This window comes from Centroberyx gerrardi, chromosome 15, assembly GCF_048128805.1.
Source record: "Centroberyx gerrardi isolate f3 chromosome 15, fCenGer3.hap1.cur.20231027, whole genome shotgun sequence".
NCBI classification, from domain to species: Eukaryota; Metazoa; Chordata; class Actinopteri; order Beryciformes; family Berycidae; genus Centroberyx; species Centroberyx gerrardi.
Window position 1 is genome coordinate 28,628,421 of NC_136011.1, and position 15,000 is coordinate 28,643,420.

Genomic DNA, 15,000 nt, shown 5'->3' on the forward strand with positions numbered 1-15,000 from the left:
CTCCTGTCGTTGCATGTTTTATCATTCCCCACTTTCCTCCCATCTATTTCCCCTCCTCCTCCTCCTCCTCCTCCTCCTCCTCAGTTGTCGGTCATCCATCAGGCTCCAGTGTTGCTGTCAGCAGGTGACAACAGGAGATCCAGATGATTCATCTCTTTAGTAGAAAACTACACCCCTCCTTTGTTACAGATGAAGTCAGGCCGGCTATCTTTTACAGTTTACAGTTCAGTCATTTACGTTCTGTTCCACTCAAAGTCGGAAGCCATAAATTTCCTGCTGGTAGGTCGTAAATCCAAACTACAGGTCGGAAAAACCTGTGGGGAAACACGGACGCCTGTGAGATTTTCTTTGCTTGACATAAAATACTGTTCTCCATGTAACAGCTAATGTTATGTCGATGATATTTGGCAGTGGTAGCTAGCTAGTTAGCATAGAACAACTGTAACTGCTACTTTACATTTCAAATCTAGGTTTTTTAACCATTTCTCACACAGGTGTTTTGGTAGATTTAAGGTCATGCAATGCTGAAAATCAAGCTTAGGTGTATTTTGACGGTTATAAACATGTTAAAGTAACGCTGTGTAGAGTTTACAGTGTGTGATGTCAGATAACTGCATCACAGAAAGTTTCCTACTTGGAATTTAGACTTGAATTGCTGTTTTATTGCATTTTTTCCTAGAAAGAAGTGTGAATAGCTGGTTCTTTATCTTGAGTGACTTGAATGTGCGAGCAGGCGGGGGTTCAGTGCCTTGCTCAAAGACACTTTGACAGGACACATTGGCACTTTGGCTGTTGTGGGGATTGAACCCGGGACCTAGCGGTTACAGGACGGCCTCTCTAACCACCAGGCCGCCCTCCCAAACCTAGCCCAGGAGTTGGCTTTCAACCCGGAACAAAATTTAATCAATTTAAGCCTCATTCTGGGAGCGAGGCTCATTAAAAAAAAACATATCCGTGTTAACAAGTGAATTAATCTGACATCCAGTCTTAAAATTGCCAAGGAGACACTTGTTTCCATTGCAAAGCAACAAGATTTTAAGACTTGATACCACACTAAATGACTTGTTAGATTGGTGTCATTTTTTCCTCTTTTTATCTAGGGAAAGTTAACTCAACCACTGGCCTGCTTCACATTCATACAGTCTCACACAGTCACTCTGGGATCTGCCCAGTAAAGCTGCAGTCTCCTGCTGGTGAGCGAGGTTCAGTGGATGTTCAGGGAGCGGAGAGTTACGTTACTCGTTCTCTTTCCCCTGCCGCGTTTTCCCGGCCTGTTCAGGGATTCGAACCGGCGACCCTCCGGTTACAAGCCTGCTTCTCTGACCTCTAACCTCCAAGCTGCAGAGAGCCAAACTGAGTGAAAGTAGTTAGTCATTAAAACCCAGCAGCTCTGTCACATGGAGAGCCGACACACACACACCAGTGACCCAGTTAGTTACATTCAGACACGGTATTAAAACTGTATTAAAATGCTGTGGCTCTAGTCAGCATGTAAAACATTTAGATTAACATAATTGTATTGTAGGTGATTGTATCTGTGTCTGCATTTATTGGATATGCCTGAATCAGTAATGAACTATATGTGTGTGTGTGTGTGTGTGTGTGTGTGTGTGTGTGTACATCTGTGCATGCTTTCATCTCTCATGTTGGTGTGTTTACTGTGTGTGTATTTGCGTGTTTTTATTAATGCACATTATTGTGAGCACACTCCATTTTGTGTGCATGACCTTATTTTGTGTGTGTGTATGCACCTAACCTTTGTGTGTGTGTGTGTGTGTGTGTGTGTGTGTGTGTGTGTGTGTGTGTGTGTGTGTGTGTGCAGCCCTCTGGTCCAGTCTCATGTTTCTCCCTCGGTGGTCAGCAGTGTCAGCGTTGGGCAGCATTCCCAGCCTCCTCCTCCCTCCTCCCTCTTCCTCCTTTCCCCCCACCTCCTCTCCTCCTCTTCTTCCTCCCTCTTCTTCTCCTGCTCATCCTTCATCCTCCTCTTTCTCTTCTCATCCTCCTGTTGCTCCTCTCCCCCCTCCTCCTCTTCTTCTGCTCATCCTCCTCTTTTTCTTCTGCTCATCCTCCTCTCCCTCCTCCTGTCCCTCATCCTTTTCTCCTCTTCCTTCTCTTCCTTCTCTTCCTCCTCCTCTTCTTCCTCCTCCTCTCATCATTCTCTCCCTCCTTCTTGCCTTCCTCCCTCTTCCTCCTCCTTGTCTCCTTCCTCCTTCTTCCACCCCCCCCTTTTTCCAGCTCTTCCTTCTTATCCTTCTCCTCTCCCACCTCCTCTTCTCCCTCTTCTTCTTCCTCCTCCTCCTCATCCTCCTCCTCTTCCAGGTTGTTCTCTCCCTCCTCTTCCTCCTCCTCCTCCTCCTCCTCTCTGGGGATCTTCCTCACCGCAGCAGTTGAGGCGTTCGATAGAAGCTTTTAGTTTACATCTGCAGCACACAGAGCTGACCTGACACCACGACCCGGTGTGTGTGTGTGTGTGTGTGTGTGTCTCTCTCTCTTTTCTCGGGACGGTTGACTTTGTGCGTGTGCATGTGAGTGTGTATGATGCTGGTGTGTGTGTGTGTGTGGTATGGTGGCTCGGTGTGTGTCACAGAAATGTAAATGTAATACAAATGTGTGTGTTAATGTGAGTTTTTGGGTGTGTGTGTGTGCGTGCGTGCGTGTGTGTGTGTGTGTGTGTTCTGGGTCTAGGCTTACTGTTTACCGGAACCAATGACACTAAGCTGCTATTTGCTGTGGTTAGCACATCCAGCTCCTAAGTTTTTAGTGTGTGTGTGTGTGTGTGTGTGTGTCAGTGAGGTTGGTTAACTGGTTACTCATCCTGCTCTAACCAGTCACCACTTAATACCAGTAATGGTCCCAGCAGCCTACTGGGAACACAACAGCCCTGTGTGTGTGAGTGTGTGTGTGTATGTTATAGTAGTATATAACTAATGTGTCTGTATAATGTGTGTGTGTCTTTTCATTTGTCTACAGTTTATGTGTGTGTGTCTTCTGTGTGTGTGTGTGTGTGTGTGTGTGTTTGGGCTGCTCCTCTGCAGACAGCATTAAATATTCATCCTCCGGTTCGTATTTCTCCACACTCATCTGTCCATCCATCCTCTCCCTCCCTCCCTCCCTCTCTCCCTCCCTTCCTTCCTCCCTTCACCTCCTTCCTTTCCCTCCTCCCTTCCTCCTTGTTTCCCTTCCGTTCTCCTTCCATCCCTTCCTCCCTCTCTCCTTGTTTCTTCCCATCCTTGCATCCCTTTTTCAACCTTTTCTTTACTGCTTGTTCACATTGCAAGCGACTCGGTGGCTGAGTGGTTCTGTTCTGACAGATAGTGGGCGGGGCCAGAGGCTCCGGTCTGCAGCTACAAAGTCTTGAACACGTAAATCATGTATTTTGCTGCTCTGGTATTGCTTTTCATATACTGTAGTTACATTGTTTTGATGAGCATGAACAAGACGCATCATCCCTCCATCATCAAAATCAGACCAGTGGTGTCTGAGATATCAGGTTTGACAGACAGACGGTTTCCCTCCGGCTCCATCGCAGTACATTTAGGTCGCATTAATCAAAAATAAACCAGAAAAAAAGAGTTTATCTTCCACTGCAGCGGTGGATCGACCGCTCTCCAGGCTTCGTTTCTGAGACGGTGATTCTTGTCGTCTTTTAAATAAAAGTTGTAGAGAAGTGGGAAGCTTTGAATGGCTGGAATCAACTTCTCCTCCGTTCAGAACTGAGTGAAACTAAATGGCATTAGTAAGGAAACAAGGAAGCTGAAATCTGATTGGCTGTTGACGGTGAAAAGACGAGCTTGTTGCTGACAGTGTGAATACAGGGTTAATCTTCCTTCCCTCCTCACTCCCTTTCTCTACTTTCCTTCCTCCCTTCTTTCTTTCCTTCCTTCCCTCCCTCCCTCCCTCCCTCCCTCCCTCCCTTCCTTCCTTCCTTCCCATTCTCTCTCCTCTCCTCATTTTCTTATTTTCCTCCATCTCTCCCTCTACCCCCTTCACTCCCCTTTCCCTTCTGTCCTTTCCTTCCTCCCTTGCTCCCTTCCTTCCTTCCTTCCTTCCTTCCTTCCATCCCATTCTCCTCTCCTCTCCTCTCCTCTCCTCTCCTCTCCTCTCCTCTCCTCTATTGATCAGTTCTGAAAACAAACACAGGGATTTTAATCCTTCACTCTGTTCTGGGTATTGTGTTCAGGCCCTGTGGGGCCTCGGTGTGTGTGTGTGTGTGTGTGTGTGTGTGTATGTGTGTGTCTTTATGTCTTCACGTGTTTTTTATATGTGTGTGTATGTCTTTTTGTGTATGTGTACCATGTGTGTATGTGATAATACATGCACATGCGTATTTTCTGTGGCTTGGACTGTGTGTGTGTGTGTGTGTGCGTGTGTGTGTATGTGTGCTTCTTTGTGTTTGTGTGTGTGTTTGTGTTTTTGTCATTGTGTTTGAATGTGTCATCTTCTCTGTCTGGATGTGTGTGTGTTTGTGTGTGTGTGTGCATGTTTCTTTGTGTTTGCATGTGTTTCTTTGTCTGTCTGTACATTCCTGTGTGTGTGCGTATCTTTCTCTCTGTGTGTGTGTTTGTGTGTGTGTGTGTGTGTGTGTGTGTGTGTGTGTGATGAGTAATGTCCTGTCTGGTCTGTTTGTTGGTCTGGTATCACATCCGCACGTCCTCTGGGTGTCAGTGTTTGTAAGCAGGAGATTTACAGTGGAATTGAACCGGGCATTGTGTGTGTGTGTCTGTGTGTGTGTGTGTGTGTGTGTGTGTGTGTGTGTGTGTGTAGTGGGGGTTATATGTAAACCTAGCCCGGTACAGCGAGGGGAAATTTCAACCCACTTATTGATTTTGCTCGGCCTGCCTCAATGCCGGCTGGGTCACTGTGATGTTGGTATTGGTATTATTATTATTGCTATTATTATTACCTGCTGTAAGTCCGGTTTTAATTCAACACAACAAGATGAGCTGAAACTCTATTGATCCCTGTGGAGGAACCTGGTCGCTGCACAGCAAAATAGTAACAGGATACAGCAAAGAAAAATAGATTATAAACACAAATATAGCAAATAGAAAGTATTAAACCTCATACAAATGATAATTACAAATCAGAAATCAACATAAAAGTGTATGAATTAGCCTTGGTGCCGTTGGTGACATACTGAGACACAACAGACTGTACTAACATAGTACTAAAGTGCATACAATTGGCTATTTATTGTTTTATTGATTGCAAAGCACTTTGTAGTAGTCATAATAGTAATAGTGGTATTTATGGATGGCGGTAGCAGTACTAGCTGTTGTACTAGCTGCAGCTGTAGCAGTAGTAGTTGTAGTAGCAGCAGTAGTAGTGGGAATAGTAGTGGTGGTTGTAGTATTTGCTCTAGTAGGAGTAGTGGAAGTAGTAGTATTTGCAGTAGATGTAGTAGTAGTAATAGTAGAAGTACTGGCAGTCATAGTAGCAGCAGCAGTAGTACTTGTAGTGGTAGTTGTAGTGGTGTGGTAGAAGCTGTATTCGAAGGAAGTTGTAGTAGTAGTATTGTCAGTTCTAGTATTCATAGTTTGTTTTTAGTTTCAGGCTCTATCAGATATTTTCCTCTTTACAATCTGTTACTCTGTCATCACAGTTAGGCATTCTCTCTCTCCCTCTCTCTCTCTCTGTCTCTCTCTCTCTCCCTCTCTCTCTCTCCCTCTCTCTCTCTCTCTCTCTCTGCCTGTCTGTCTGCATATCCATCAGCCTGTCTGTCCATCTGCCTTCTCACCTCTCTCTCTCTCTGCCTGTCTATCTGCCTCTCTCTCTCAACCCGTCCATCTGTCTTCCCGCTCACCTCTCTCTCGCTCTCTCTCTCTCTCTCTCAGTCCCCCCCCCCCCCCCGCCCGTCGACCCGTCACTCTGCCTCAGTCCGGCTGCCTGTCTGTCTCTCTGTCTGTCTCTCTGGGTCTCGCTGCGGGCCTCTCTGTCAGGATTACACGGCGTCAGGTTGGCCAACATGGACGCCGGCGGTGGGGAAACAAAATGTTCCTCTCAGCACAAAGCCGGCCTAATCCGCTCTCCTCATCCCCCACAGCACACCCTGATTACAGAAAGCCGGTTGGCAGGCAGGCGGTAAGGCAGGCAGGCGGTAAGGCAGGCAGACGGGCGGGCAGGTAGGCAGACAGACAGGCTCTGAGGAATTAATCCAGGCCAGTTGGATCGCACTGAATCAGTCAGTGGCTCGCTGGATGACTTGTTTTACTAGCTGATTGATTAGCTGGCTGGCTGACTGACTGGCTTGATGACTGACTAGGGCCACATCCACACTAATATGTTAATATGTTGAAAACAATCTCCGTCCATACTAACACGCCTGAAAACGCATATCACATGACCATTCACGTACACTGGGCACGCGTGTGCCGGTGTAAACAGGAAGCAGATTGTCTACTCTGCGGTCGGTTGCTTAGTTGCAGAAAATACTACAGAGGAAGAACAGCAACGGGCGAAAAGTACGACCGGAGATTTCTTTGCTTGGACCGACGACGAGGTGGAACTGTTACTGAAAGTAAGTAAGTATAAGGCGGTCGAGGCGGACGTCGTGACTGATAAGACCCAATCAGGAAGCGAACGTGGGCGTCTGCGTCATCGTTTTCAAAAGTCTCCGTTTCCGCCCGTCCGGACTAAAACGCAATCCCGGAGTTTTCGAACTAAAACGGGGTCAGCAGCGTTTTCAAAAGTCTCCGTTTTAGGGGTCCGAAAACGCCGGAGTAGTGCGGACGCTATGCGTAAACGTAGCAAAAGTTATGCGTTTTAAAACGAAAACGTATTAGTGTGGATGTGGCCTAGCTGACTGACTTGGTGGCTGACTGACTGGCTGGTTGACTGTGTGAGTGTCTAGCTGACTGACTTGGTGGCTGACTGACTGACTGGCTGGCTAGCTGAGTTGCTCATGAGCTGACTGACTGCCTGGCTGACTGTGTGAGTGTCTAGCTGACTGACTGACTGACTGACTGGCTGGCTAGACAGCTAGCTGGCTGACCAACTGACTGACTCATTTACTGACTGGCTGATTGAATGACTGACTGAGTGATCAACAGATTAAATGACTAGCTGGCTAACTGACTGGCTAACCCGCTGGCTGGCTGGCTGGCTGACTGAGGAGCTAACTGGCTTACAGGCTGACTGACTGATTGGCTAGTTATCTGGGTTGCTGACTGACCGTATGGCTGACTGTGTATCTTACTGGCTGACTGTGTATCTTACTGGCTGACTGTGTATCTTACTGGCTGACTGTGTATCTTACTGGCTGACTGTGTATCTTACTGGCTGACTGATTGACTGACTGGCTTAGTGACTAGCAGATTAAATGACTGGCTGACTAGTTGGCTAACTCGCTGGCTGACTGACTGCCTCTCAATATGTTTTAGTCCTCTGTCACGCACATCCATTCATTATCTATGTGCATTCAAAGGTCCAGCAGACTGCTGATGGAGAGTTTTACACTAGTATCATCTGCTGCTAATGCTCCATCATCAAACTTTCCCATCATGCAATGCGGTTACAGCTGCAGAGGGAAGGGTAACGTGTGTCCAGGGGAAGAAGGAAACTCTTTTTACTCTGTGGATGAGACAGGAGTCCCAGAGCCGCTCCACTGACAGTGACTGTCAGAGGGACGTTGTGGACCCAGGTGATTTTCACGGGGATGTGGACACATTTCCTGCTGCAGGGCGGCGCTTCGGTGGCATGAAGCTCGTTTGGGTGTGAAATCTCCAAACTGAGTCTATTAAATGAGCCTGCAGCTTATCAATGGAGGAAATCCAGCTTTTATCTGGCTGTGACGTCACTGATAAACACCTCGCTTCCCTCACTCTGCCAAACGTGACAGTTCACTTTTGATCAGTATTGATTGAAGTGTCTGATCACAGCAGTAGACAGTTACCTTCACATTTTGCATTTTAGTCATTTTGCTGACACTTATCTAGAGTGACTTCCAATAAGTGCAACTGGAGAATCACTTTTTTCAGTCAAGTATTTCTCAAAGTATCAGCAACTAGAAAGTCATGTTTTCACCCTCACTGTCTTACTCTTGTGGTCCTTATTTCCAAAATTTAAATAATAAACACTTACTACATACTCTGGGCTTGGCTACAACCCAAAGGTAAACTTTACCCAGAATCTGGACTTGTTTATCATGTGGTTTCAAACCCAGGTTTCTGCAGATGACGGACGATGATCCGCTGTTAGGAACTAAAATGCTGCTTCTCCATTAGGGCTGGGTGATATGGACCAAAAATCACATCTCTGTATTTTTAGGCTGAATGGCGATACACGATATATATCTCGGTATTTTCTACGAAGTGAGCTAAATGTTCAGTTGTAAGTAGGGCTGGGCGATATGGACAAAATCAAATATCACAATATTTTTGACCAAATACCTCGATATCGATATTGCGACAATATTGTAGGGATGACTATTGGTGCTTTCACAAAATATTTACACAATGAGATTTTTGATAAATAATCATCAGTAATGTGGATGTAATGACTAAGTGGGTAAAGGCAAATAATAGAACAGCTAGAACAATCTGGTAAGTTCAGAAGATTACATCACTTTACTGTAATGCAGCCTTTAAAACCAGGAAAAGACAACACTTATGCCATATCACGATATTACGATATCTAGTCTCATATCACGATATCGATATAATATCGATATATTGCCCAGCCCTATTCTCCATCTGAACTTGTATTTTGGTCACATGATGCACATTGAGAAACCACACTGGGACTTTCAGGGGAACTGAAAATGTAACAAACACTTCAGTATCACCGAATTAGACAATTATTAATCATGGAAACATTGTATCGTATTTCATGAAATACAGTGGTTTCCCTGCCAGCTCTTTGACCAAACTCCAGCTTGGCTTTCCACTTCCTAACACTTTGGGTCTTTCAGTTTAAACCCTCTCACCCCGGCTGAACCCAGGTCCATCGGCCCCAGCTTCTGTCCAAATTTAACTTCTTTTTGCCGTTTTGTTGCCTTGCACAGTACGTTGTGACATTTGATTTGATGATGTGGGATCAAGGCAGGAAATTATCTCAAACTCCACCGGCCAACTAGGTTATAGAATAGAGTCGGACCTCCAAATGACGGCTGTTTACCTGCCAAAGAGGCTTTTAGGGTTCGGCAAATTCAGCAGCCAGAGACTGAGATTGAGCAGCGTCTGGCCGGTGGCTGGTGGTCGTTTCCCAGCCTGTGTGGGTAAAGAAGGAGGCTGGTACAGTTCATCCAGATATTTTTGGTTGTGTGACTTTTGGCGCCTCTCCTGCTCAGGATTTAGCATGCTAAAGGTGTCAGCTAGGGGGAATCCTTGGCAGTCTGTGTGTATTTGTGTGTGTGTGTGTGTCCATCCGTGGTGATAGTGTTGACTCTACAGTGTAACAGGCCTTGCTATAGTTAGCTCCAACATTTAGCAGTCCACAGGCTCTGATGTAACTGTCCCTGTGCTGTGGAGAGGGAACGTGTCAACATGCGCCATCTGCTGGCTGCGTTCAAAGAAAAAAGTAGTACTATGACTGCCAGTAAATGAAAACTAGAGTATTGCATCACAGGAGATAGAGCTGTAATCGCACCTCATGTTGTGTAAAACCATCCAATTCATCTTGATGGCCAGTTTTAAACGTAAACAGCAGGGGGCGACATGACCGCTTCCCTCCCCATTAAACTAGCTTAAAGTCGAGATGAAATGGCATTTCGAGAGTATCTAACTTCCGTATTGTGACGTATTTCCGAGTGAAACGGGAAAGACAGGCGGGACGTAACGTTGGGAGGAATTTGATTTGAACGTTGAAAAGTGGGCGTGTCATAACACCCGAAGACACACCGAAGTACCGTGCTGCTGCTAGCTAGCTAACTAATGAATCTTAGCCTCTTAGCTCTGTGCGCTAAAAGTTGAAGATTGATTGATGGGTGGATGTCATGATGTTATTGGTTGAAATTAGTTACGGGCATGCTTACGTAAGCACACGGCATATTTTGTTTTACAGGAAGAAAACATGATTGAATTTTGATATAAGAATACAATGAAATTGATTTTTGGTATTTTTTTTGGCATATATTGTTAAATAGGTGCACAGTATGACCAGGGATGTGATCTAAAAGGGTTAAAAAGGCATTTTTCATTTCATCTCGTCTTTAAGCTCCTGTGTAGGAACCTGGCTCGATTGTTTATAAAATCATTTATTGTATACTCAAGGTTTACATTTTTGGGTCACACATAATATATTTTTTTCTCTGGAATGTACTCAACTGTCTACTGCAGTCAAGTGGGCAAACAATTCGATCTAGAATTTATGTATTAGGCTAAATCGCGATGTGTAGATAATCGTGATGAATCGGTTTAAATTGAATCGTGACCCCAAGAATCAAAATGAAAAGATCCCAGAGATCCCCATCCCTATGAAATAACATATTTCTCCATTGACATTATAAACTGACTGATTAGAAAGCCTGCTTCGTTTCTTTCTTATCTTTTCAGTATAAGCATTTTGAACACTAAAGCTTTATGTCTGAATTGTGACAGTTTTTTTTCCCCTCTGTTTTGTCATTCCAGCCCTGACCGCCTACACATACCTCACCATCTTCGACCTCTTCAGGTGAGTAACTGATAAATCTTCTCTTGGGAAACATCTGTCCTCTACTGGGTTCGTTTCAAAGGTTTTCAGGGGAAAAAACCCAAAACATTACGTAAAGGTCATAACTTATTGATGACCCAGGTTGGAAAAGTTTTGTCCGACAAGAGATTATCTTTCAAAATGTATGGTGATTGTTTTTATCTATAGTTTTTTAATTTTGTGCCGTTAATCATTTTATCAGAGTAAGTGACACTTATTTTAAATAGAGGATAGTTTATTTCAGAATGCAAATCTTCTTAACATCCTAATGAAACAAAATTTTCAAAAAAAGTGGATTTTAGTCCCAAGAGCCTGTAGTCGGCTCCACCAATCAGAAGTCATGTGATGCAACGCTGGTGTTTGCTGTGTGCCAGAACTGAAACTTAATTTCTGAATCTAAAATTGAGTGATTGTTTTGATGGGGGAATTTCCATTCATGAAAAATAAATTCAGACTTTTCAATGAATAAATGAAGAATAAATAAAACAAGAAGTGAACTTTAGTCGACCTCTCTCGCTGTTTCTGAGTGTTTTTAACTGTCGTCTAACATTTGCCTCTGTCTGTCTCTCTCTTTTCCTTCCTTCTATCCTTTCTCCCTCCTTCCATTCCTCCTTCCTTCCTTGCTTCCTTCCTTCCTTCCTTCCCTCCTTCTCTCCTCCAGTCTGATCACCTGTCTCATCAGTTCCTGGGTGACGATGAAGAAGCCCAGTCAGCTCTACTCTTTTGGGTGAGTTCATTACATCACACTGTATTATTGGCATTTCTCATCAGAAAAGACAAAATAATACAGAACAACAGTCAATAAACAACAATATATATATATTTTTTAACAATACATACATCCAGAGACATAACATTCTTCTTATTTTACAAGATATTAAATCATTAGTTTATACCATTACTATTATACTATTAGTGTACTATTTTCATTCATTTTTGCTTTTGGCTCAGGTTGTTCTACTGCTGTTATTTTGCATTCTCTCACTCATTCTCCATGCTGTAATTCATATATTTCATATATTTCCACTTAACAGTTGTGTTATGTTTAATATTCCCCATTTGCTCTATTCTTATTTATTTTCTATTTTTTCCTTTCCTGTGTCCTATTACAGTACATGACAGTGAAGTTGCAGTACACAAGTTAACTGCTGTGTGTGTGTGTGTGTGTGTGTGTGTGTGTGTGTGTGTGTGTGTGTGTGTGTGTGTGTGTTGAACTGATCTCCATAATATCAGTAGCTTCTCTGTGGAAGCTTCATCTGTTTGTTTGAGTGTGTTTTCATTGCCTGTTATCCCATAAACACACACACACACACACACACAAGCACACACACCATACTTCCCCCAACCCATACACCCCCCTTCCTTGAGTGTGTGTGTGTGTATGTGTGTGTGTGTGTGTGTTACAGCTGACCTCCGACCTTAAGGTGTGGAAGAGTGGTGATTGAGGGGAAAGCTGCTTTTCAGCTCCACTTGGCCCTCTTAATGCGTGCGTGTGTGTGTGCTGCTGGTGATGTGTATGTGTGTGTGTGTGTGTGTGTGTGTGTCATGTGTGTTGGTGCATACCATTATTAATATAATTAATATGAGCGAGTACACATTGATTTGCATGTGTGTGCATTTGTGACTGTTATGTGTGTCATGCATGTGTGTGTGTTGGTGTCTGTATGTGTGCAAGTGGGTGTGTCTGTGTGTGTGTGCATGTGTGTTTGAATGTGTGCATGTGTGGGTGCGTGCGTGTGTGTGTGTGTGTGTGTGTGTGTGTGTGTGTCCTAATGGGCTGCCAGTAACACACAGTGGGTGAGCTGGAGTGCAGCAGATTATCCTGCTGACAGCAGCAGCTTCTCTCTGGTCTGAACCTGCAGCAGCAGGACCAGGAAGTAGACTGATCCACTTTACCCTGTTATGAGTTTACTGTAGTTAACTGTAGTTTAGTGAAGTGTGTTTTAGTCAAGTGTAGTTTAGTGAACTGTAGTTTAGTGTAGTGAGTTGTAGTTTACTGTAGTTTTATTGTAGTTTACTGTAGTTAACTGTAGTTTAGTGAAGTGTGTTTTAGTCAAGTGTAGTTTAGTGAACTGTAGTTTAGTGTAGTGAGTTGTAGTTTACTGTAGTTTTATTGTAGTTTACTGTAGTTAACTGTAGTTTAGTGTAGTGAACTGTAGTGTAGTGAATTGTAGTGTACTGTAGTTTACTGTAGTGAACTGTATTGAAGTGTAGTTTAGTGAATTGTAGTTTACTGTAGTGTTATTGTAGTTTACTGTAGTTTAGTGAAGTGTGTTTTAGTCGTGTAGTTTAGTGTAGCTAACTGTAGTTTACTGTAGTTAAGTGAAGTGTAGTTAACTATAGCTAACTGTAGTTTACTGTAGTTAAGTGAAGTGTAGTTAACTATAGTTAACTGTAGTTTACTGTAGTTAAGTAAAGTGTAGTTTACTGTAGTTAACTGTAGTTTACTGTAGTTTAGTGAAGTGTAGTTTACTGTAGTTCAGTGAAGTGTAGTTTACTGTAGTTTAGTTAACTTTAGTTTAGTGAAGTGTAGTTTACTGTAGTTCAGTGAAGTGTAGTTAACTGTAGTTTAGTGAAGTGTGTTTTAGTCAAGTGTAGTTTAGTGCAGTCAACTGTAGTTTGGTGCAGTGTAATCTAGTTTAGTTGAGTCAAGTGTAATTTAGTGTACTCCATTGCACTTTGTAAACAGTTAAAAGTTGCTATACAAAAAAAGTTTATTATTTAGTTTAGTGAAGTTTAGTGTTTGTTTAGTGTAGTTTTATGTAGTCTAGTGTAGTTTACTGCAGTGTAGTTCATTGTAGTTTAAGGTAATCTAGTGTATTCTAGTGTTGTTTACTTTTGTAGTTTAATTTCATGTAGTCTAGTGTAGTTTACTGCAGTGTAGTTCATTGTAGTTTAAGGTAATCTAGTGTATTCTAGTGTTGTTTACTTTTGTAGTTTAATTTCATGTAGTCTAGTGTAGTTTACTGCAGTGTAGTTCAGTTTAAGGTAATCTAGTGTATTCTAGTGTTGTTTACTTTTGTAGTTTAGTTTTGTGTAGTCTAGTGTAGTTTACTGCAGTATAGTTTAATGTTGGCAAGACTACCGTAGTTTAATGTAGTTAATAGTTTTTTGTTTACCTGCATTACAATACAAAGATAGTTTTATGATTTCAAGTTGAAAACCAAACACTGGTCCACTGTACGGTTAAATGTGTTTGGAATAGACAGGTGTGGCGCCCATATAGATTATCCACAGGCCGTCGGTAGTGCAACGCCTGACCTTTGACCCCGCAGACAGCAGTAGCATGGAGGCGATTAGGACAAACAACAGGCTTTAACTGTCCAGAGGAGGAGGGAGGGGAGGGAGCTAAGCCGGGTTTTTAGGGGGTTATGTCTGTGTGTGTGGTCGATTATGACTGTGTGTGTGTGTGTGTGTGTGTGTGTGTTTGCCCGCAGTGCCAGTAAACATAGCCAACCTATTAACCTGTAGGTGTTGGTTCATCGGCTCACTGGCTGGACAAATGGTCTCTCTCTTACTCAGGCGCACACACACACACACACACACACACACACACACATACGCATACAAAAGCACAACAAAGAAGAGGTGTGTGTGTGTGAGCAAGCATCTTAACACACACACACACGCACACACACACACACACACACACACACACACACATCCAGTATGCCCCCCTCTGAATAGAACTGGAACAGTCTGGAACAACTGAAGGAAAAGCTGCAGATAACGCACCTTACCTGTAATGTAAGGCGGTAACTCTCAAAGCATATCAGTCAGTAGATTTTTTTTTTTTTTCATCCAAGCTGCACGATTTAATATATTCATCCATTTCTTATTGATCTGAGCATCAGTGAATGTGGGGCCTTTCAGTTTAAAAGCTTTATTCATAACCTTCTCAAGTTCTCAAATTCAAACCAAACTCGGCTTGAATTTTCCTCTAATGTGATCTGTATAAGCACCTCTCATGTTAGGCCAATTCAAGTCAAGTTTGTGATCATGACATAAACAAGTTTGAGTCGTTTATCAAGTAAAGATATCAAACATTTGCTGGTTACAGTTTCACAAATGCTAAGATTTGCCGTTTATCTCCTTTTCATCTCATTATAAAATGAATACTTTGTGTTTTTTGGCTGCTGGTCAGACTGAGGAAGACATTTGAAGAATCACTTTGATTTCTAGTAACTTGTGATGGGCATTTGGCATTATTTTTGACATTTTGTAGACTAATTGATTAATTAGTAAAACACCATTCTTGGGCGGAGGAATCAAAGGAGTGAACACAGATAATCCACCAACAGCAGCGCTTTTGGAAAACCCTGAAAACAGCATTTAAATTGCAGTATGGCTGCTCTGCCTCTGCCTGTCTGTGTT

At 43.2% G+C, this 15,000-nt stretch overlaps 1 protein-coding gene across 1 annotated transcript in view; it reads left to right on the forward strand.

Annotated features, from left to right (window-relative positions):
• The window catches only part of slc30a6 (solute carrier family 30 member 6), an 89,176-nt gene that overhangs the window by 32,713 nt on the left and 41,463 nt on the right, over positions 1 to 15,000 (forward strand). Inside the window, exons 5-6 of the mRNA XM_078288769.1 lie at positions 10,566 to 10,608; positions 11,288 to 11,353. Coding sequence (XP_078144895.1) covers positions 10,566 to 10,608; positions 11,288 to 11,353 — 109 coding nt within the window. The remainder of the gene's footprint in view (positions 1 to 10,565; positions 10,609 to 11,287; positions 11,354 to 15,000) is intronic.